The sequence below is a fragment of the Crocodylus porosus genome, unplaced genomic scaffold (genome assembly GCF_001723895.1).
Source record: "Crocodylus porosus isolate Cpor-Errol unplaced genomic scaffold, CroPor_comp1, whole genome shotgun sequence".
NCBI classification, from domain to species: domain Eukaryota; kingdom Metazoa; phylum Chordata; order Crocodylia; family Crocodylidae; genus Crocodylus; species Crocodylus porosus.
The window spans coordinates 37,445,726-37,469,330 of record NW_017728918.1 but is presented as its reverse complement, the minus strand read 5'-3'; the positions used below and the strand labels follow the sequence as shown (position 1 = coordinate 37,469,330).

Genomic DNA, 23,605 nt, shown 5'->3' with positions numbered 1-23,605 from the left:
GCCCGAGGGGACCCTTGGGGTGCAGTGCGTGCCCATCTATGTCATGCCTCTGGTAGGCTGGCTACGGCTGGAACTGTCTACCCTAGGGGGCTTGCAGGCAGGGCCTCAGCCCTCCTGCCCACACTCCTGTGCAAACTCCGCACTAACTCACCTACTGGCAGACAAGTGCGCCTGTTTGTGCAGCCTGTTCGCGTGGCTCCCTGGGGGGCTGGGCGAAGTAGGGGCCTGGGCGGGGCGAGACCCGGCCCGGCTCCACTCAGCCGCCTCCTCCCACTCACTAAGGGGTTAACCCCATCCCACCAAGGGCCCTGCTAGCCTCCAGCTGTGCTGGGGGTCAGCAGGGGGCTCCGCAGCTGCTGGGGGGCTTCAGGGGAGCTGAGGCACAGTCAGCTTTCACCCGTGCATGTCTCGCCACTCGAGAGCCTATTAGATTTGGTGAGCTGAAATAACAGATGTGAGGCAAATTGTAGGGGAAGGCACTACAAAATGAGGCAGAAAAGGCTTCGTATAGGTTTGCTATGACAAAGGTTCAGCAGCCTTGAAGAAGGATAGGACAAACCTGGTGGATCTATGTAGATCCACTGCCCATTATTTGTGTTTGAAGGAAGAAGTCAAAGTAGCAGGGCTAGAAGGGACCTCCAGAGTTCACCTAGTCCAACTCCCTCCTTGAAGTAGGATCATTCCTATCCAAACCACCCCATACAAATCATAATCTAAACTCTATATAAAACTACTAGCCAATTGCCCACCAAGAATGACAAGGAGGGGGGGAAACACAAGTGGAGATGGAGCACCGCCACCCACTACCCTGCGCCACCTCCCAGGAGTGGGGAGGGGGAAAGCTTGCCCTGCCATCCCCCTCTGCCAGTACCCCATGTTGCCACCATCTCCAGTACCGCTACCACTGCTCCCTGCTTCTCGAAGGCAGCAATGCCACCATGATGGGAGGGATGAAGCGGGGGGGAAGGGAGCAAGGCCAGCGCTGCCTTATCCCCCCCGCTCTGTCTCCTCTGTCCCTGCCTTCATGGCAGCGCTTCACACTTTGCTTGGTTGTCTCACTCACCAGAGTGCTCCAAGAGCATTACAGACAGATGGGCTAAGCCCTTTATTATATAAGAATCATAAACTCCTACCCAATGTAGAGCTAACACCCTAACCTGCCACAGGTAAAGTAGGGGAATCAAGGCAAACAATGTCCTGCTTCTTTAAAATGTTGTCAATATACGCTCAAGGGGTCCTGGGTAGAAGGCCAGGTGTCCCCACTATAGTGGAAGGCAAAAACTACCACAGTCCATACCAATCTGACAATGGGGTTAAATTCCTTCCTGACCCAAATACGGTGATCAGTTTGACCCTGAGCAGAAACCTCTGGCTTTGTTCCCAGCAGAAGCACTTGCACACCCCACCCAAAGTCCCTAGCCTTGGCTGTAGCCAACACCTAATGCCTTTGAAGAAGGCTTAAAAACAATAGAAAAGGGGGAGGAGGGCGCTACTTTGCTGGAACATCAAGCTATTGGTCCCCATCCTCCTCTGACTATAATGAGGTAGAAATAAAAATAACCTGACTACAGTGAGATAGAAATTGCTGCTGGGAGAGGATCCTCCAGGAAAATGAACATTTGTACATTTTCCCACAGCTTAATTCCTCCTGGGGACTAGGAGTAGAGCCACAGGAAAGGCTTCTATGCCTACAGGACACAGGGGTCACTCTGGTCTGGAAAAAGCACTAGGGGTAGCTGCTTCCATAGGCCAGGAGGAGAGAGGAGAAGCAGCTGCCAGGTATACCCCCATTTTGGAGTCCCGTTTATGAGAAGCAGGCAAGAGGCTTTGCCCCCTCTGCTCAGCTCCCTGCCACCAGGAGCCAAGCAGGGAGAGCAGTGTTGCTGCCTGCTGCTCTCTATGTAGTCCCCAGAGTAAAGAGTAAGCAGGGGCCTTTGCCTCAGTGCTCCCTCTCTCCCCAGACGAGTGGAGAGAGTCTCTTGAGTAAGAAGCAGGCAGCGAGTTGTCACACCGCTCCCTCCAGTCCTCCCCAGCCTGGGAGCAGAGTACAGTAGCTGCTTCCCACCCACCTTCCAGACCAGGATCTCCAGTCCGGGTAATAGGTTGGGGGATTTGCCCTGTTGCTCTGCTCCCTTCCCAACCAGTCCAGGACAATAAGGGAACAAGCAAGACTCCTCTCCCCTTTCCCAACCTGGCCAGTACCTAGTTTGGGGAAGAGGTAACAGCAGTGACTGGTCCTATCCCCTCCTCTCTGAAGGAGGGCCACAGCTCCTCATCTGTTCCACAAACCGGACACTCCCTCATTTGGGGAAGGGGCTTTTGCCTCGCTGCTCTCTTCCTCTCCCAGACCAATCAGAAATTTGCACTGATAAAAACAAATACTTGTTTGTGGTCTTCATTACATCTAGGATTGGGAATATTCTTAAAGGGAACTGGTGTCCAATTCATCTCTTCTATGGAGGAGAGCTCAGAGAGGTTCTAGAAAGGCCTATCAGGCTGAACATGGCAGTTGCTAGGAAGTGAGCATCCTTCCCACCTTTCCTTTTGGTTCCCTGCTGACCCAATCAAACTACACCATGAAACTCCCTCAAATAAGGGCAATGAGAAAATAAAACCTTTGTGTGACGTACACAAGACATGCCTAAAAACTATCCATCTACCTGTGCAGTGGCTGTGCAGTCATGATTTCAATCTGAATTTACTGAAAAACCTAGCAAAAATAAGATATTCTCCTTCTTAGAAACAAATATTGGGAATGAGGTTGAGATTAGCATCTGCAGCATGTTAACTACAGTACACTGAGTTTTACCTAATATTTGTTTTTCTACTAAAATCTTATTTGGGATGGGGGTCGGTCAGTCAGTCATATGTTTTTATAGCACCAAGTACAATATACATCATCTCTTGGAAAGAATAAAAGCCATAAAGTTATGTTTTCATAGTAATTCTTATTCAGATGTTCGCCAGGAAAGGAAAAAATGTACCAATGGAAATCAGCTGTTGCCAAAATATACTGACATTGGAGTTCCTCAGGATGTCATCAAATCACATCATCACGTACCTTCTGCTTTTGTGTAGATTGTGATGTTCCCATTAACCAAACCAGCAAACAAGTACTGGGACATGTACGCTAGGCTCATGACTGTTGATTTTTCAGGTGTGAAAAAGTGTTGAAGTCGAAATTTCTTTGAGCCTTGATGACTTTTGTAGACAGAAATGCTACGAAAGGGAAACAAAATCAGGAGGAAATATTTAAAATCAGTAAGACTATGTTTTACTTGGCTCTTATTAAAAACTTAACATGTGACTTGGTTATAATAAAGTATTGTGGATATTTAATTATATTTAAATATAATATCGTCTAGCTGCTCATCTAGACATTTTCATTATTACTGAATACCATCAGTTTGTTTCTTGGATTATGAAGATCTAATCTAATTTGGAGAAATTATCTATCAAAATACTGTCCTCTATGAATACCATAGTAATCCCACATAAAGGCCTAATTAAAAGTCTATTTAAGACTTTTCAGTTACTTCAAAGAGCTTTGGATCAGGCACTGGGGGGCTGGGGAGGAAAAGAAATGGTTCATTACCAAACCTCAATTTATTTTTAAATACTCTGTCATGATGCCTTGATTCTATACAATGGATATGTGTAGCACGTTGGGATCCCAGAGGTGGCGACGGCTCACCCCTTGGTGGCTCCTTGACCATGCCCTGCTCTGCCCCTAGGGTGCCTTCCCTTCTTGCCCACCATGCCTTAATGGAAATATAATAATATAACAGGAAGGATGCCGCAAGCCTTCATGTGGCCCCAGTCCAACTGGACCCACACTGGGGTTCCTCAGCACCTTTTGGGCACTGGGCCCCTGTCTGGTTATGCCTCTTTTGGGTCCCAGGACCCAATGCGGTTCTGTGGCCTTACACTATGCCCACTCCAGGCTCAACCACTGGTTGTACCTTGAGCCTGCCTCTGGCAGGGCTCAAGGTGATCATGTGCCCCTTGGACACAAATGGGACCTCCAAATACCACCTGTACAGGCCCAACCCAAACTGCCGGTATAAAACTAACTCAAACCCTAAGCCCCCAGGCTATAACAAACACCAAAAGGGGAGCCTATGCCCCTTTAAGAGGGAAAACCTTCCCTTAACCCTTTGTGCTGGCATACCTCCCAGCCTGGTCTCCTTGTGAGCTCCCTGAGCCTCACTGTTTCTGCAGGCAGCAAAGTAGTCAGTCTAGTGTCCCTGGGTAGCTCTCCTGGGCAGGAGTTCCTAACCCTGTGGCTGGCAGGGCTAGACCCCTGACCAGCGCAGGCTCTGGGCTTATACAGCTCCAGTCTGAGCCCACTTCCAATCAGGTAAGCCTCTCATTAGCTCCCTGCTCCACCTGCAAGGAGCCTTGCAGGCTGCTAACTCCCTCAAAGGAGCAGGCACACCCCAGTGCCCTGCTACAGTACACTAGAACTAAGTAGGGAAGTCTGGTACAAACAGCAGTTCACATATGCATGTCACTAGTATGTGATTATGCTTTATAGATAGGAATTAAAACACAACATTATTTTTTATAGAAAGGTTTGTCCCTCATTTATATTAATAGGAAGATGACACAAAAATCACACTGCTGTATTTTCAAGGGATATACCTTTGCTCCCTAGCTTATTGTACGTTGTTCTATTTTCCAGTAGAGTACCATAATGGCAGGATACATTTCATATACCATAAACAAATACATGTTAATGATATATACTACCATGAAACATTGTTGCTGAATCCCCGTAATCACTGCCATTAGTTTTAGTTTTTTTCTCTCTTTCAAATTTGCCTGAAAACTAGAATGATGCTATGATGTAGTACAGGATTCTAAAAATTTTATATCTCCGTTTTGCAAGCACCATATTATTTCATTCAGAATTAATCATTTTTCTTCAAACATGGGTCTTATTTTAATTTTATACTATGTTTATTAAAACTTGAAAACTGTGTGGAGGGTATTTTTGTTATATCTACATTGCTGCTGGGCTATTGACTTCTGAGTTACTCCTGGGTCTGTTTACTCAGAGGTGCATTAAAACAGTTTTAAATATAACCATAGCACTAGACGGGTACAGTGTGCATACATGATATCCAACATATTAAAAGTGAATATTACCTTCCTTCTTCCATACCCAGGCAAATAGTAGGCACACTGGAAGCCTTTCTAGCCCCATTTTCTGACTCAGGAACCACATTTAACTCTTTTGGTTTCTCTTCCTCTGGAATGTAGACCATGCAGAGGATGCGCGATTCAACATTAAAGCACTCTATAACCTTGGGGCTGGAGTTTTGAAATGAGACAATTGCAATTTGTCCCATTTGATTAGTACAACTGCCAATCTGAATTAGAGAGAGATGAGAAAAGGAAAAGATTAATATTCTTCAGCAGCAAGATTAGAGTTAACAATAATGAACACACAGAAAACTAATTAAAGATAACATCTCAAAAGCTAACAATTTAAATGAGCTTTCATATGTATATTTAGGACATGAATTGTTACCAGAAAATAATTCTGAATACCAAACATAACATCTTAAAACATCATAAAAGAACAATTCCTCAATATAATTTCTATAAATAGTTATGAGCTTCCTTTTTCTAGAGGAGGCCCATTTGACATGTATAACTCTGGGCACATGTACTATAATATAAATATAAAGCAGTCCATAATTAGTGTTATATCAACACGATAAGTATTAGAAATCTGAGAGATCCTTATGATGAATGGCAGCACTGAGAGTTAAAGTCCAAAGATTTTGTATAATAACAGGACTAAAAATAAGTGGTAAATGCCCAAAAAAGAGGAAGTGTAAATTTCTTGGCATCACTTGGTATTGAACCTTAATCTTCTCACTAGTCTAAGGCTAAACAGTGACATTCTTGTTCCTCCTATCAGTATAGACAGTATTAGCAATAGCATGAACTCAAGAGGGGTAAGCAGGGTACCAGCCACAGCAGCTCCTTGCTCCTGTTGTCTTAGTCACTTTTCCCCACTCCCAGTGAACTCTTCAGCACTCAAGAGTGGCTATAAACAGATGTTACCAAATAAAGTGGATCAGCTCTGCCAGGATGCGTCTGCCAGCACAGCTGATCTGCTTCACTGAGCAAAACAGATGTCACCTGTTGTCCTGCAGTGTCAGGCCCCTGGTGCTCCCAAGCTTCAGGGCCCAATCCTTTGGATACCACTTGGGGTGTCCTTCTGCAAGCAGGGAAACCAGTGCTCCCACATTTGCAAAGGAATGACTTGAGTTAGATTCCCTGGGCACACTTCAGCAAGTAAAGAAACTGAGGCAGGTGCCATGCATGCTTTAGGGACCCAAGAGCTCTTTAGACTGTCCACACTCTCCCTCTTCAAAACAAACAGGTGTCCACTCCCAATTAGCAAGAGAAATTTATAATACCTTTTATCATGGCCCTAATTTGGTCATTTGTGGTGTGTAAAAAGGGCATGGATGTCTGTTGGCAGCCAGTCTCTCTGACCAGGGAGCCAAAATTGCTTGCTATGTCTGTGTTATAAGGAGATAAGAAAAATGGAAATATTCCACGTTTGGAAGAAAGAAACAAATATGTTCATAAGAACACTTTATAAGAAGCAGAAAGAGATCAAGAAAAAGAATGTACATTACAGTGAAGTATATAGAGTTTATTGGCATAACTTTGTGGTGCTTCTATTCATAAGTAGCAAAGCTAGGAGTGAATTTTACAAGTCACCTAAAAAATATTACATGAAAAAAGCATTCCCATCTTCTGCTTCAATGACTGCCAATTTCTAAAATCCTAATATTATGGTGAAAAGATAAGATATTGAAAATAATTGTTAGAGGGTATAAAAAGGTATTCACTACAACTTCTCATTTCCTGACATGCCTGCGTTGTTGGTTCATAATGTTAAGCCAGCATAGTTTTACATATATATGATATAAATACATTTCCCAATGGAATAATTTACAACTCTCCAAAACATTTCTAAAAAATGGAAAAGATGATGCAGTAGGGTGATCTCATGTGTTTCCTGGCACTCACAGAGATCAACCATGTGATTTGTTTGTAGCAATATAGAGTACTTTAAAATATATACCATAACTTGCTATCAAATAATTTATTTGTGTATTTGCACATGTGGACTCAAGTCCCCCTCTGCATGTTACAGGTATCACACAATTAACTGGTTAATTGTGCAATTCCCTAGAGATTAGCTACATGTGAACAGTACCCATCATACCACAAAAAGATCCAACCAGCTATAAAGCTAGACCTCAAAAAAGTGGACTAACTATAGCTGGTTGCTATTGAGCTTTAATATGCATGTGTTGCACGGTCTCCCCTGCAGCTGGGAACTCTGCCAGCTGATAAGGTTCCCAGCCACAGGTGTACACCCCGTCTGGCTAGGGCTAAGAGTGCTACACCTGAAGGGATTTTCAACTTGAGAAGCTGCTGACCCTGGGTCTAAGCAGCACCCCACAACTGTGGATGCCACCACAGGGTGTGGCTGCAATCTCCCAGCCCCAGGCATGCATGAAGCCCCAGGACTGGGGATCATGGATACCATGATGTCCCAGCCATGGGGGTTCATGAAGACCTCACACCTGGGAGCCCCTGAGCTGAGGGGGACCAGTCATGTGAGCTTGCTTCCTACTGGTGCATGGGGAGCATGGGACATGTGACATGGTAGAAAGCATGACTGCATGGATCATGCATTAGATACCATCTCACTTTTACCTGCATGCATAGAAGGGTCCTCTGAGTAATGAAATAATGTGCTCAAAACTACTGGTTATCTTTCATAAAATGTAGCCATTCAGAATGAGCATGTATATCAGATCTGTGCACTGTGGACACTTAAGAGAAAATTAATAAGGAAGTATGAGACAAACATACAGGTGCTTGAAAATTAAACTTACCCAAAGAAATCCATGTTCCATGGAACATGAATCTGGCTCAGTTTCACTAGAGACATAAGGTTCAGGATTATATGCAGCACATTCAATCTTGGAATAAAGAATGAAAAACTGTTAGCACATAAAGCAGATTTTGTACTTCTTCCTGATTTAAGTTTCAGTTAACTGAAGTATTTAAGCCTATTCTCAAGTCCATCCTGATATAGCAAAACACGTATCCTAAAAGACATTCTAAACAGTTTGCTGATTTGGTGCCTTGATGAGGAGTTCTGGATTTTCCCACAGTGCAGCTGAAGCCCCAAGCCAGTGAGAAACCTCTGGTTTCTCCCTTTCTGGGGTTGCTTGGGACACCCAATTCCACTGGAGTTCCTGCTGTTCCCTGCAGGCCTCAGGAGTCGAAATCTGGATCCTTTCAGAGCAATAACGTATGGAGCTACTCCAAAAGGATTTATAGATATTTTTCTCAGAGATGAAGTATTACTATATCAAACCAACATCTGTTGTCATCCTCTACTCCTGTAACAGATCATCCATGTCAAGTGAGCAACCAGGAAAATGAAGAATTCCCCCTGGCAGTCTCAGTGAATGACTCGCTGTTGGTTACTGAAACTATTCTAGTAATGATGATTTACAGTAGCTGACAGCCACACGAGGGAGAAACAAGGCAGCCTACACCTTAGACATCTCTTGGAATACATGTTGCATTTCTGTGTCTTTACTTGTGATCTGGGCAAACTTGATGATGGCTCCCATTGCTCAAACAGTGGTAAATTAACCCTGGAACTTGCAACAAGCAATGTGAAAGGTGAGCTCTTCAGAGAACAAATCTGTTTAAAAGGAACTATCTAAGGCATCCATGTACTCCTGAATGATAATGAGAGATGATAAAATAGACCAGATTAGGGTTGGTTAACATATGGAGCCCTTTATATATTAAACTTACATTAATTAAGTTATCAAGTACTATTCACCTTAAACTCCTGTTGTTTAGCCATCATGACTGGCATATGTCTAACAAGGAGAGGGTGCTTCTCTTTCTTGATTTGATTGCCATCATCTTCTGCACAGAACCAACCCAAGAGGTTTTCTTCTGCTGTAATTGTAAAGAAACCAAATCAAAATATACCACCATGCTTTATTTGATAGTTGATAGCATCTCAGATCAAATATACAAACAATTCTGATAGACTGTTTTATTCCATCGTTGCCTTGATTTATGAAAGGTTAATGTTGACTACTATATCTGCATTTGTAGGGGAACACAGTAGTTTTCACATAATCTAATATAGTGGTTTTCAACCTGTGGCTCATGGACGCCTGAGGGATGGCAGACTGTGTCTGAGGGGTTTGCAAAAGATAATTACAATGAATCAAAAGTGTGTGAATACCCATACTTATAATTCAAAGGGGTTCGCATCTCCATTTAAAATTTCCAAAGGGGTCTACCTCTGTTCAAAATTTTTTAGGGGCCCACAAATGAAAAAAAGGATGAAAACCACTAATCTAATACTTAAAACCACTGATCTAATATTTAAAATCTGCAAGAAGGTATCTGCCTTCTTTTTGCACTCCTTTCACAAAATGAATCTGTCCAAGCCTCAGTCTGTTTGTAATTACATAAAACACTGCTACTATTAGGTTTTATAAAGAATTCTTGGTTGACATTATGGGAACTGGAGTCTATAGGAGCCTAACAGAGGAAAAGATATTGCTTAAAAATATCATCTGATCCCTCTCTGATCCTGCCAAATATAAGTTGCAGACTTCTTCCTTCTCTACCACTTACCATTATTATAAACATAGCCTATAATTATAGAGTCATTCCATTCCATTAAGCCTATATTTTTGTTCACTCCTAACTGCCAAAGATGTGGCTTTTAGTTTAGAATTTGTCATTCCACTGAGTGAATTATTTTTAGACAACTTTTTTAATGTTGTAAGCTATGAAGAATATACTCCTTTTAAAAAATTAAACATTCTTGAGCTTGAAAATATCAGGCATAATATCTTAAAAATGGGAAAATGTATGGTCTCTTTTTCTATCACTTATTTAACAGAAATGTCTTATAAATGTTTGAAGAACCTGAATCTGGAAATACAAAAAACTGTGTCAACTGTAACATATAGTGACATTGAAAGCCTGGCCACTTATTTTCATTACTATTTCTGAACACATGCCAAACACAGGTCTCCAGAGAGATCTGTATTTGAATGGGTTTAATATGCATAACTTATACATACATATCATATTTATGCTATAGATAGCCAGAATCAAAAGTTTAAAAAAAATCATTTATCTAGCCACTTTGAACGGTTCAAAAGTTGAGGGCTTACTGTAAGGCAAATTATAAAGAAGCTAATTTGGGGGAACTGTACAGCACCTTTCTGAAAAACCAGGAGAAAACCTAGAGATGTCTCAGGTTGTATAGCTAAAAGTCACACTGAGTTGGTCTAATAAAAGATATCAGATTAACCAAAAAAACCTTATCTGCCTAAAAATCACAAGGCACTTATGAAAAAATCTGGAAACTAGAAAAACAGCTTTAAGAATGTAATGCAGTACCTGATGGTATGTCCTTTTAACTTTCACTTTAATATTACAATACTTAATCTAATTATTGTAAGCATGTTAAAGAAGCTGATTTTCATTAAGGTTTAGAGATGCAGCAAATTGAATAATTAAAATCTAATTTTGACTTGTCCTGTCCATGAATATAAATGCTATTATGTTAAAAGGGACACATGTGGGGCTGGGGAATGGGTTATCAGAAAGCTATAGAATATGCTCCACACATTGTTATAAATTTCCCAAGTAAAATTCATTCTTAGGATAAAACCAAGAGTGAGAAATTTTACACCGAAAGGAATGTTTGAAAAGTTTATGAGAACTGAAAATGTAGAATGGAATAGGTAGTGCTGGAGTGATAATGTAGCTGTGATGTTCCAGGAAATGAGGGGGGCAAGGACTTTTTTGGCTGATATCTTTTATTGGGTCAACTGCATGGCTGGAATAGATTTAGAGAAACTCTCAGGTACCAAATACATTCCTGAGATCTGAGGTATTAAAAAGTTTATTTAAGTCTATTCCTACCACATAATTAGTCCAAGAATAAAATATCACCCACAAAATCCTTGTTTTTAGAATGGAATAGGCCTTACAGCCTCTCTATATGATGGTCACTCATTCTGATATAGATTTGTCAGCTTTCTTGTAAGTAATAAGTACTTCCAGCTTTCTTAAAATACTGTGCTACATGTTACATGTATAATATGTGCACTGAGGTATAAATCATCTTTAACCTTCATTGTTATACAGTTGCCACTGGCATGAATGCCACGCGCCCCCAAAGGCTGGGAGGGCACAGCAAGCTCCTGCAGGCAGCGGTGGCACTATTGGCAGTGGAAGCATGGCAGGAGCGAGCTCATGGCCACGGCAGGGGTAGGAGGTGGCAAGCACCAACTAACAGGTGGTGAACACTTGCAGATGCTGCCGGCAGCATCAGTAGCGGCCAGTGGTGGCCAGGAACCACCAGTGGTGTTGGCAGCAAGAGGTGGTGGTGAGCAGCAACTGCCCACAGGCAGGGGGTGCACCCCGGTGCACCGCCAATCTCAAGGGGTGCATGCACCCCTTATGCATCACCAAAAGCTACTGTACACTTAATTTCTACAGTAAGCCTTTCAATCAACAACTTCTTCTTCTAACATACCAAATAATGTACTTGCAACTGTCTGTAGTAAGAGGGTACATTCTTGATATAATGCTCTGATTTATTTAAAGCAAACAAATGAGTCTTACCAAGGGCAAGCTTAGCCATTTGTAAATTGTTGATCCAAGATTGTTTGATGGCAGGGGTAAATGTATTGAACACTGCAGTAAAGAAAGTAGGTCTCCCAGACCTGTGCAATATTAAAAGTAAAAATAGTTATTTTTCAAGTAACTCTACAAAATGAAATAACATCCTATTCCAACATGTTCAAAATACTGAGGGCCATGGTTCAAAATACTGAGAAACATAACAAGATCTTATTCCTCTCTTATGCACATTTATAAAATTTTAGATTTAAGATTACAACTGACTTGTCCTGCTTCCCTGGAAGCTGCAGTTGAATTCTACAGCGATCTGCAGCTCTGATTTCATCTTCCTTTTTCAATATCAGTTTTTGTAAACCTGATGTCCAGTCATGAGCCACTGACTGATTTAAGTTCTGCAAGATTAAAAGAAAACATATTTTGATGAAATATAGGTGTTTTGTACATGAAACACTGAGCACGGTTTACCAAAAGCTATGTAAAATTATTTCAAAAAATGTTTTGTGTGTGTTTCATACTAGTATGTGCTCTCAAACAGTTTATTGCAAGTTAGATTTGTTTAATATTGCAAAACTTATTCACAAACATTACATGAACAAATAACACAGATTTGCTTTGACATTGTTTTTCATGAATATTTTTACAAGACAATATTTTTTTATAAAAAAGAAATTAGGAAAAGTGAAGTGCTGCCAATCCTCAAACAATTCATTTTTGCACAACTATTTGAACCATATGTATTGACAGAATCACGTTAGTGCATGGTTAGGATTTGTCTAATTAGGAACCAGGGTCTGAATACAGGAGCAAAGCTATACTGGATGAGCAGTCCATATACTAATGTAGGGTAATTTCAATAGTTAAAATGTTATACAAAATGGGGGGTGTTGCTTCTAACATTAGTGGTTTTATTCATCAAATGAATAATTTATCCTTAATATTTCAACTGCATCTACCTGTAAGCATTCCAGTTACTCAAATATTCAAAATCTGAGCTGCTTTACTTATGTACTCCTGTTCCTGACTGTTGATATTTACTTCCTTAAGTATTCTGTAGGTTAATTTTAAAAATGCTGTTGCCAGGAACAATCCTAATGGCACATTTTTACTGTTGCTTACTTATACAATTTTAATCATAAATCTTGCAAAGCGTTATGTCTCAATGTCCATAATCCTGGAGACAAGAAATTAGGTGAGAAATTCAGTTTACATTTATAAAAAGCCTTAAGTTTCAAGCCTTCGTGTTTGCGGAGAAAAACTTATAAGTTCACTTTAAAGGAATACAAAAAGCAAATAAAAATCACTATTTAAAAAAAAAAGTCCTGTGATTTTGAGGGTCTGATTCATGCTTTCTGACTATTCAGTGTAAGATACCATATTTCTCTGCTCAAATATATGATGAAAAGCACATAAAAGGGTTTTAACAAAGCCTAAATGAATCACCGTAGGTATTCAATGACTGTTCATAAAATTGCATAAATGTGGTAAAAAAGTATTACAGTACACTATCACCCTGAGGATGACAAAGTACAGGGTGGAGTATAAAGTTCCTTAGCCAGATGTGCAGTGTAAAGTAATTTTCCCACCACCACGTCCTAATTCTAGGACCAGATTTTTTTTTTTTTAAAAATTGAAATGTAATTCTGTATCCACAATAGCCTGAAGCAGCTGCTGAGGACACAGAATATCCACAATTCTGTGGATACCAAGCAGATGTAGACGCTTGCAACCACCCACACAAAAACAATAGAGCAAAACAAGATTAGGAAGACAGATGTAATTTATTCATAATTCCAAACACTTAACTGTAAATCAATTATTGGAGTTAAAAATGATTGTACTCTCTCCAGAGAGCACTAAAGAATGCCTTGCAGAGCTCTTAGGATGATCAGACAGCTTTATAACTGGAAATATATTCTGAAAATAAATCCAACTTTGGTTGTTACCTGATAATTTCCTTTAAGGCTACCTATCAGTTGACTAATTTGACCGACTACATTCAAATCATGCAAGAGATTCTGCAAATCGTGGTATAGCTGCCCTGGTCCCATATAAAGTTTGTCTGAAATACATAAAAATATGGAATTACATATAATAAAATGCCAGTCTGTAGTCAAAAGAAAGCAGAAATGAAAGGGAAAGGTGAGAAATACTGACTTACCAAGTATAGGTATTTAATCTTGGGTTCACAGAGCAAGCTAATCAGTACCAGCCTTGATCATTTGGTTCAGCAAAAAATAAACTAGTGATTTACTTATTTACCGGGTGCTCTGCATATCTGAAAACCAGGTATGTATTTTAATTTGTATTTGTGTCAAGAACCTTCTAATTCACTACTCCATCACTGTGTTTACTGCCCCTAGAGCATACCACTACAGAAAAATGTTAGATTAGAGTGGAACCATTACTGTAACCCCAGAATGTACCGCCTGTATCGACTAACTTGGTGTAATCTATGATTGGAAGTTATCGCTGTTAATATCGTACTGTTATATTGTATTTGCACATACATTATTATGAACAGGTCTCTTCCCTCTGCTTGTTTATTTCAAATGTTACCTTTTTCATTTAAAATTCAATGAAAGGTACGACCTGGGTCACTGAGCTCAATCTCATGCAATCACAGACAACTATAAATAGACATTTAATCCTTTTTGTAAAAACATCCATTCTGGTCCCTCCTCACTCCACAACCACAAAGCAGCCTATAGCACCTTACAACAAACTAGAAACCTTAGCATAAAAAACCAAAGGTCTAAGAACTAGCATGCCACAGGAAGGGAGGCAGGGGGACTAGAGTCCCTGCCATGCTGGGGAATTTGGTAAAACAAATACAGATAATACCCCACATGAAAGAGGAAGGTAGAAATCACAACAGTCTTTGCTAGTTTGATCAAGGAGTGCATTCCACCAAACACTACGATGAATTTAGCAAAAGACTGCAGGCCAAGACAATGCACAGAAGTTTGAGGTAGCATTTTATTTGCAATTTATGTTTAACTTATAATTCTGGGTTACTGAAAACCATGTCAAAACTACAACAAAGAACAAAGTGTCTCTTGTTTCATGTGACAAAACATAAATAAAAACTGGAAAGAAAATAATGTTATAAACTGACATGATCATTTAGTTTAAGCTCTGCTCAACCAGCCAAATTGTGGCTCTGCTCACTCTACAGCACAAAGCTGCCAAATCTGCTGCTCCTGTGATTCAGACAGAGCCCTGGGCTGAGGGTAGATGTACAGCTCTTATGTATGGGAACAGCACCTCTGTTACCTAGAAGGGCAAGAGAGCACATTCCCCTGTAGCCAACTTGGTCCTGTTGCTGGGAAACCTTGACAGGTCATGTAGCTCGCACAGCAAAGTACCTGGCTGACAGCTTTCCCACCCTCATCAAAAACATGGGTTTTGGTTTTCATATACAAGATTCCCAAGAGAAGGATCCATCCTGGGCAGGGTAACTGAGGACTGTGCTAATCAGTTCTATTAAAATACCATTCTGGCTGTACAGTCTCAATCCAAATGCAGGCAGGCCTGATGAAGAAAGACATGGTTCTATACCAAGCAGCCACATAAATGTCCACACTGCAGACATATTCAGATTGTCAAGGAGTAAGGAGCACTGTAATAAAGCCAGCCAGAGTAAATAAGCAGCATGTTACGAGAGCAGCTTCAGTCTCTTACTTCCAGACTCTGTAACATTACCCAGGAGAGCTCTCAGGATACTTTAGCTGACATTACCAATAAATACATCCTTAGCTCTATTAAAATAGGTACTCTAAAAAGCCATCCTGTTTTCATAAACAATATTTGGATTCAGACCAGAATTATAATGGTTTTGTTTGACATCTATGTAACAGTTATTTATGATGTATTTATATAACCAAAGGTCTCCCCTACCTCTCTAAGATGTACATCTCTAAAATGCTTTTATAAAAAACAAAAAACAACTTAGACCAAGGCTATCAGAACAACAAGAAGAAAAACGCATTTAGATTCTAGAATGCAATCAGGTTTAAGGTGAGTTCTCCATTTCATTGATAAAAGGCTCAACCTAAGGCCGAGACTCCATTTAGTTCCAAAATATTTCTAATACTATTCTTGTTTATAGTTGTTCTGGTAACTGATTTTCTGACTCAGTGTATTAGTAATCATCTGTTTATTACCTTGGAGCACCAACTAGGGAATGGTTGGGCTTACTACAGTTGCACAGCTACAGAATGGATTCAACTTTCATCCCTTGTCATTTGCCTGTGCTGCATGTTAATCAAAGACACAACGTAGTCTTTCTTAACTCAGCTTGTGAGAAATACTGTGTACAATAAAAACAAGTAACTTCAAGTGGAAACTAAAAAAGGGGAATGTCTATTTAACATGGTATTCTTACGTTTTGTACATGAGAAATATTCTTAAAGTAACTATAGCCTGCACAGGACAAACTGCATGCTAACCACTATTTCAAAATAACACTATTGCCAGAAAAATCAACATCGATAATTTTAGACAGTTCCTTCTCTGTTGAAGGCCTTTCTTTTCCTATTCTCTTACATTTTGTATATTACAGGCCATCATCTATTATTCTTACTCATAGTGGAATTGTTGATTTCATTGGGGCTAGCTGAAAAGTAAAGTACAATTCAGAGAGAATAGGAGACTGGCAGAGCTCACCCACAGGTAGTGACAATGTGCTCAGCATTGTCCTGTTCATATTTCCTACTAATGCTGCTGTGGCACACAAGGCCAAATGATAAGATATGATAATATTATCATATAAGCATGTAGGGTAGTAGAAGTACCCATAGCACTAGCAGTAGGAAGAAGCTATCAGAAGCACGAAAAATGGAAAAGCAACTGGCCTGGACAATATACTTGCAGAGCTATTAATAACAGGAAACAGACAATTGACATATTGCACAAAATCTGATATGGAAAAGCAAAACCTGGCCAGTGCGGTGAACAAAATCAATAATAATAAAGAAGAGGAATCTACACCAATGTATGAAACACCGCATCATTAGCCTCACGAGTCATCCAAGTAAAGTGCTTTTTAGAATAATACTAAACAGGCTCAAGCGTCAAATAGAGATATTAGCAGAAGAACAAGCTGAATTCAGATCTGGAAGAAGCACCACAGAACAGATCTTCAACCTCAGAAACGTGTGTAAAAAGAATTCCTCTCCCCCTCTCCCCCCCAACCCCAAAACAAAACAACTTAATTTCAAGTTTTTTAAAACGCTTTTGAACAGGGTGCAGCAAAAAATACTTTGGCTGACAATGAAGAAGTATAACATCAGTCCTACACTGACCAATCTTATAGAAGAACTCTACAATACAAGTAGTGGAATTCCGCTTGAAAACAAAATTCTGGAGTGGTTTGCAACATCAATAGGAGTATGCCAAGAGTATGATAAGAGAAGGTGTCTTCTCTCAGCATGCTTATTTAACTTATACCTGGAACGAGTTATGCTAGATGCCTTAGAGAACTTCACTGGAACAGTGTCAGTTGGAGGACAAGAAATTAACAACCTTCGTTTTGCTGATAACATTGATCTAATAGCTGGAAATACAGAAGAGCTTAAGGAAATAACAGAAAGGCTGCGTAAGGATACAAAGAGATATGGAACGGAAATTAGTGTGAAAAAGACTAAAGTAATGATAACATCAGCCAATAGCAATGATGACGCATCAGTAAAAATTGGTAATGAGAAGCTAGAAAAGTAACACACTTTAAATACCTTGGAGCAACCATCACAGAAGATGCTACATCAGAACACGAAGTAAAAACAAGAATAGCCATTGCCATTGGACAGCTAGCAAAACTGAATAAAATCTGGACTAGCAGCAACATCACAATGAAAGGAAAATTCCACCTACGATAGGCAGCTGTCATTTTAATAACTCTCTACAGCTGTAAGCCCTGGACACTCACTAGGGTGCTGGAAAAATGAATTGAGACTTTTGAAACATAGTGCTCCAGAAGACTGCATTGTATACCTCTCACTGCACAGAACAAATGAATCTGTGAAAGATCAAACCAGACAAGAAGTCAGCAAATATGAACCCTTACTAGAAATGGTGAGAAGAAAGATGCAGTGGTTTGGATTTGTAACACCAAAGGCCCAGCACCCTTACCAACAGGATAAGTAGGGTGCTGTGGATGGACAAAGAAGATGACAACCTAGAACAAGCTGACCACAAACATCAAACACTGGATGGGATTAAAACTGACTGATTGTACAAGAATTGCAAAAGACTGGGAAAAATAGAAGAAAATTATTGTTACATCAAAGGCGCCCCCAATGGTCAGTGAAGCCTCAGGACTAATTAACTGACTGACTGATGTAGGGTAGAAGGTGCTTCAGGAAATCATCTAGTCAAATTCCTTTTCTCTGAGAAAAGATCAAGTATACCTAACCCTGCTCCCTATCCCCACCAACAAATGTTTGTGTTAATCTCCCTGGACAACCTATGCAAGAGCTTAAATACCCTTAGAGATAAAAAAAGTGTTTCTTAATATCCGATTTATTTTTCCCTTGCTGCAGATAAACCTGATTACTTCTGGTTTTAATGTCAGGGAAGATGGGGAACAACTGAGCACTGCTTTATGTTAAAAAAATATTTTCTCATGGATTTTGTTTTAGAATTTGTCCTCTTATGATTTGTATTTATTGTTTGTATCATTGTCATTGCCCTCTCTCATTTGCCTACATCTTTTTTTTAAATTCCCCAAAATGGACATAGCACTTCAGATCTGGATGAAGCAGGGCAGAATTAATTATCTCCCATACCATACATCTGACACTTAGGCCCCCAGCAGATGTTCAGCTAAAAGCACTGTGGATATGCAATCCCAATTACACTTCTTGCCATGCTAGACATGCACAGCAGGAGGTGTGACTGTGGGATATGGATCACATCCCCATTGTCTTGTGTGGCCAGTGCAGGAAGAGCCTGGGTGCAGTGATCTCCCACTGCACCAGCAATTAAGCCACCAGTCAGCTAATCCCCGCTTCCAGCCTCAGAAACATACAGGAATCAAAAGCTCTCATGTGCTCCTGAGGCTGGAAGCTTCAATCACCCTGGACACATGTACCATTTAAGGTATGATGGGAACCATCCACATATTGCACATAATAACTTCGCGGCTTATTCTTTGTTTTATCATGCTGTTAATTTCATTAACATGAGGCCAAATTACCACCCAAAACATGATTAAATGGTTAATCATGTCTTCAGTGTAACATCTGCCACAGGCTTTATGTTAATACTAGTCAACTGCCCAACAAGAATGAGGCGGGGCGGGGGGGGAAGAGAGGGCTGAGATGGAGTGCCGCCACCTAACACCCCATGTTGCTGCTGTTCTGCCTCTTGCAGGGAGCAAGGTAGGGGAGCTGAAGCTAGCGCTGCTGCCCTCGGCTCCCCACCCCCTGTCCAGTCCCCAGGGCAGCTTCGGAATCATGGCAGCACTCCCTCATGCTTGGAGCACTCTGATTGGCTGTGTCCATCAGCCAATCAGAGCGCAAATAAAGCATTACGGGCAGACAGACTTAGCCTTTTATAATATTAGCATATCCCAGAAGAGTATTTATCTCTTTTGCAAAAGCATCATACTGTGGATGCATATTCAGTTTGTGGTCCACTATAAACCCTAGTTCCCTTGCTATAGTACTGATGCCTAGTCGGTTGCTGCCCATCTTGCTGTGTCTGTGTATCTGGTTTCCCCTTCCTAAAAGTAATACTTTGTACTTGCCTTCAATTCTTTTGATTTCAAACCCTTTTTCCCAATATATCAGGACCATTCTGAATTCTAATTCTGTCTTTCCAACTCCTCCCTGCTTGACATTATGTAAAACATTTTTTTTTTTTTAAGTCCCTCTTCTATCTTCCAACTGACCCCAAGACAGACTCCCTCTGGGATCCCAGTTGATACATCCTCCAGTTTTACAGTGAGCCACTCATAATTACTTTCTGAATACAGTATTTTAACCAGTTGTACACAAAACTTAGAACAATTTTACCTACACTGTATTTTCCTAACTTGCTTATGAGAACGTCTTTTGGGACTGTCAAAAACTTTACTGAAGTCAAATCACATTATATCTATTGCTTTCCCTACCCACTAAACCAGCTACCTTTTGAAAGAATGGCTTGACAGAATGCATGCTTGACAAATCTAAATTGACTGTTTCCTACCTTACTGTCTTCCAGCTGTTGTAAATTGATTACTTAATTTGCTTCAATACCCTTCTGGGTATCATAATTAGGCTGACAGGCTTATAATTCCCCACCTATTCCCCTTTGTAATGATAAGTATTATGTTGACCCTTTAGGTATTGTTTAGTCACTTGGGACTTCACCCATCCCCAGTAAGGATGCTAATAGTTCTGAGCTTTTTATAGCTAGTTTTTCCAACTGACATAATGACCATAGCAGTAGCACTCATGCTGCAGACCTGTCAAATTCTAATGAATCTGTGAATTCTGCTAAATACCAGCCATCAATGATCTCAAACAGGACACACAAACCACCACCAGCAGCTAATTCTTCAAATAAAGCAGCTGCTGGACCAGCATTAACAAACACAAATTTCAAGAGCCAATGGCATAAAGGAAACAATGAAGCATTTTCACATTGGCTACCCTTGATTCCCCAGTCCAAATAATGACACATGAATTTTCAGGTGGATCAACTGGGGATACATGTCCAGATGTCTAGCTCATGCTCCTGGAGCTATAGGAAGACACATTAGCCACTCAACTCCCCAATTCCTTCAGCTGTTTAAGCACAATACATTTTAGTCAGACCCTACCAATTTGAATGCCTCAGCCTGACCAAGGGTATTTATACCCGAAAGCTTGCCAAGACAATTTAATGGATTTCATAGATTTCTAGGGTTGGAAAGGACCTGGTAGATCATCAGATCTGACCCCCTGTTCCAAGCAGGAAAAAGTGCTGGAGTTAAGTAATCCCAGCCAGATGCCTGTCTAATCTCTTCTTGACCACCTCCAAGGTACAGGAAAGCACCACCTCCCTTGGAAGCCCATTCCATATTTTAGCAACCCTTACCATAAATAATTTCTTCCTTATGTCCAATCTAAATCTATTCTCCTTCAGTTTGTGGCAATTATTTCTGGTAACCCGGAGGGGCACCCTGATAAACAGAGTGTCCCCTATTTTGTGCTGACCACCCCCCTCCAAGGAGTTTGTAGGCAGCCACAAGATCGCCTCTTAGCCTTCTCCTTCTCTTGTGGAGGCTGAAGAGATTCAGGTCCCTCATCTGTCTTCATTGGGCCTTACCTGCAGGCCCTCAACCATACAAGCAGCCCTCCTCTGAACCCTCTCAAGGTTATCCAAATCCCTCAAAGTGCATCACCCAAAACTGGACATAGTACTCCATCTGCAGCCTCACCAGTGTCGCATATTATCACTTCCCTAGACCTGCTCATGATGCTCCTGCTGATGCAAGAAAGAGTGTGGTTACCCTTACTTACTACCTCATTGCGCTGGTGACTCATGTTCATTTTTGTGTCAACCAGAACTCCGAGATCTCTTTCCACTGTTGTGGTACTCAGAGTGGTACCCCGCAGTCTATAGATGTGTTGGAGATTCTTTCTCCCCAGGTGCAGCACCTTGCATTTATCCTTGTTAAATTGCATCCTATTCTGATCTGCCCACTTTCCCAGTCTATCCAAATCCACCTGAATTCACTCCCTGCTCTCCGGTGTGTTTATTATACCCCATAGTTTAGTGTCATCAGCAAATTTGGACAAGGTGCTTTCAACACCTTCATTCAAATTGCCGATGAAGATATTGAACAGTACTGGTCCCAGAAGAGAGCCTTGGGGGACACCACTGCCCACATCCCACCAGGGAGAAACCAACCAATCCACCACCACTCTTTGGGTGCATCCCACGAGCCAATTTTTCACTCACCTTACTGTGGGAAAGTCCACATCACAGTTACTCAGTTTGCTCATAAAAATTGGGTGCAACACTGTGTCAAAAGTCTTTTTAAAATCCAGGTAAATAATGTCTACTTCTCCTGCATCTAAGCACTTTGTAACCTGGTCATAAAAAGAGACCAGGTTAGTTAGGCAGGATCTGCCTGCTATAAACCCATGCGCTGCCCCTTACCACTGAGTTACCCACTGGCCCCCTGCAAATGTGGTCCTTTATGATTTTTTCTAAGCTCTTGCCTCTGTTCTCAGCAAGACCTTAGAAAAAAATCATAAAGGATCCTATTTGCAGGGGACCAGCAGGTATCATAAAGGATTACATTTGCAGGGGCCAGCAGGCAACTCAGTTCAATATTTCCAACTATTTGAGTTGGTCTAATAAAAGATAGCAGATTTACCCAAAGAATCTTGTCTGCCCATGTCCTTTAACCAACACAGCTACAACCTACACCCCTCTCGCATCCAAATATTCTTTAACTGGTTCTTTCCATCCTGTTTTTTTCCTACCTTGACCTATGTTACAACTTCAATGTACCAAATATTTCAGAATTCTTTTTATAATGTTACACACACAATATATATCTGCACACCCCCCACCCCTGCATGCATAAACAGTTTTTTTAGCTGGCTTATCTTCATTTTGAAATACCATATTTATATCATATTTACTCAAATCTAAGATGAGGTTCACCCCAGTCAGACTAGGTAAAAGGCCCCTTGTCTTTATCATGTACAAAGGGGGGGGGGGAGCAGCCAGCTGCTGCAGCTCTGGCTTGGGTCCTAAGTGTGGGTCAGCACCAGAATCAGACTCACAGCAGCCTCCTACCTCCTCCCCCTACACTTGCACTCTGCAGCTTCTGTCCCTCCCTCTGCCCCCTGCCACCCCTTTCTGTCAAACCCAGCTCAGCTCTGGCTTGGGCTGGATGTCCTCCCAGCATGGAGTACAGGGAAACTCCATCCCCTGCCCACCCAATCAGTAGTGCCACCACTACTGCATGGCCTGGTAAGGGATGCGCTTTCATGTGCCGTGCCCGGTGATCTGGCAAGGAACAGAGCCTGAGCAGCGACTGACAGTAAAGGGGGCTGGGGGAAGAGCCAGACTGTGAGGAGCAAGGTGAGGAAGGAGCAGAGGCTGTGGGGAGCTGGGGAGGGAAGGGACAGAGATTGTGGGGAGTGGGTTGGAAGCTGGGGGTGAGAGGGTGCAGGTGGCAGGAAAGCTGCAGGGGGAAGAAGTGGGGGCACTGGGGGATGTTTGCAACCCCTCGCACCCACGCACTGCTTTTCCTGCTGTAGCAATGGGGGGCAGGGAGGTGCAAATTCAAGGCAACTCTCTAATAATTAAATTCTAATCCTGGAAAAATATAAAAGTTATATATTTCTCATATATAGAATCTAATTATTGGGGGGGGTATCTTAAATACAGGGCTTAGATTTGAGTAAATATTTTAATTGAAAATTTAATTGAGCCATTATCAATATCTACCTACAATAGCTAGTTCACACATTATACCAGATTTGCTTCTTATACATACATACTTTCACTTAGCACGGTCTATCAGAACTCCCATTTTGGACATTTGTGTTCATATAAGCTGGTACCAACAGGTTGTGTCCATAAAACACAAATACTTAGAATGAAAGTCATAAACGCTGCATAAGAAATTTAAAGCTTGTAAGCCTTATCTAACAGACCACTAACAAGCCATTCATGTTCCCATGCTTCACAAAACCGAAAAAACCGAGCTGCAAGGTTTCACCCCCCCCCATGTCAACAGGGATCCTTAACTAAATTTTCTTAGCATTATTACTAAGTAAACTGTAGGCCTGATTACTTTTGCTGTTGTTTGGGATTATCTAATAACTATTGCAAAGAATTACCTAATAACTTATTAGTGACTATGCCT

General features: G+C 41.2%; 1 protein-coding gene across 6 annotated transcripts in view; it reads right to left on the bottom strand.

The window, feature by feature from the left end:
- Positions 1-23,605, bottom strand: part of ARHGEF10 (Rho guanine nucleotide exchange factor 10) — a 210,684-nt gene that overhangs the window by 59,824 nt on the left and 127,255 nt on the right. For all 6 annotated transcript variants that reach the window (XM_019537490.1, XM_019537494.1, XM_019537493.1 and 3 more), the window contains 7 exons: positions 13,692-13,807; positions 12,013-12,140; positions 11,731-11,831; positions 8,906-9,027; positions 7,938-8,024; positions 5,152-5,375; positions 3,062-3,219 (listed from right to left, as the gene is read on the bottom strand). In XM_019537490.1, coding sequence (XP_019393035.1) covers positions 3,062-3,219; positions 5,152-5,375; positions 7,938-8,024; positions 8,906-9,027; positions 11,731-11,831; positions 12,013-12,140; positions 13,692-13,807 — 936 coding nt within the window. The remainder of the gene's footprint in view (positions 1-3,061; positions 3,220-5,151; positions 5,376-7,937; positions 8,025-8,905; positions 9,028-11,730; positions 11,832-12,012; positions 12,141-13,691; positions 13,808-23,605) is intronic.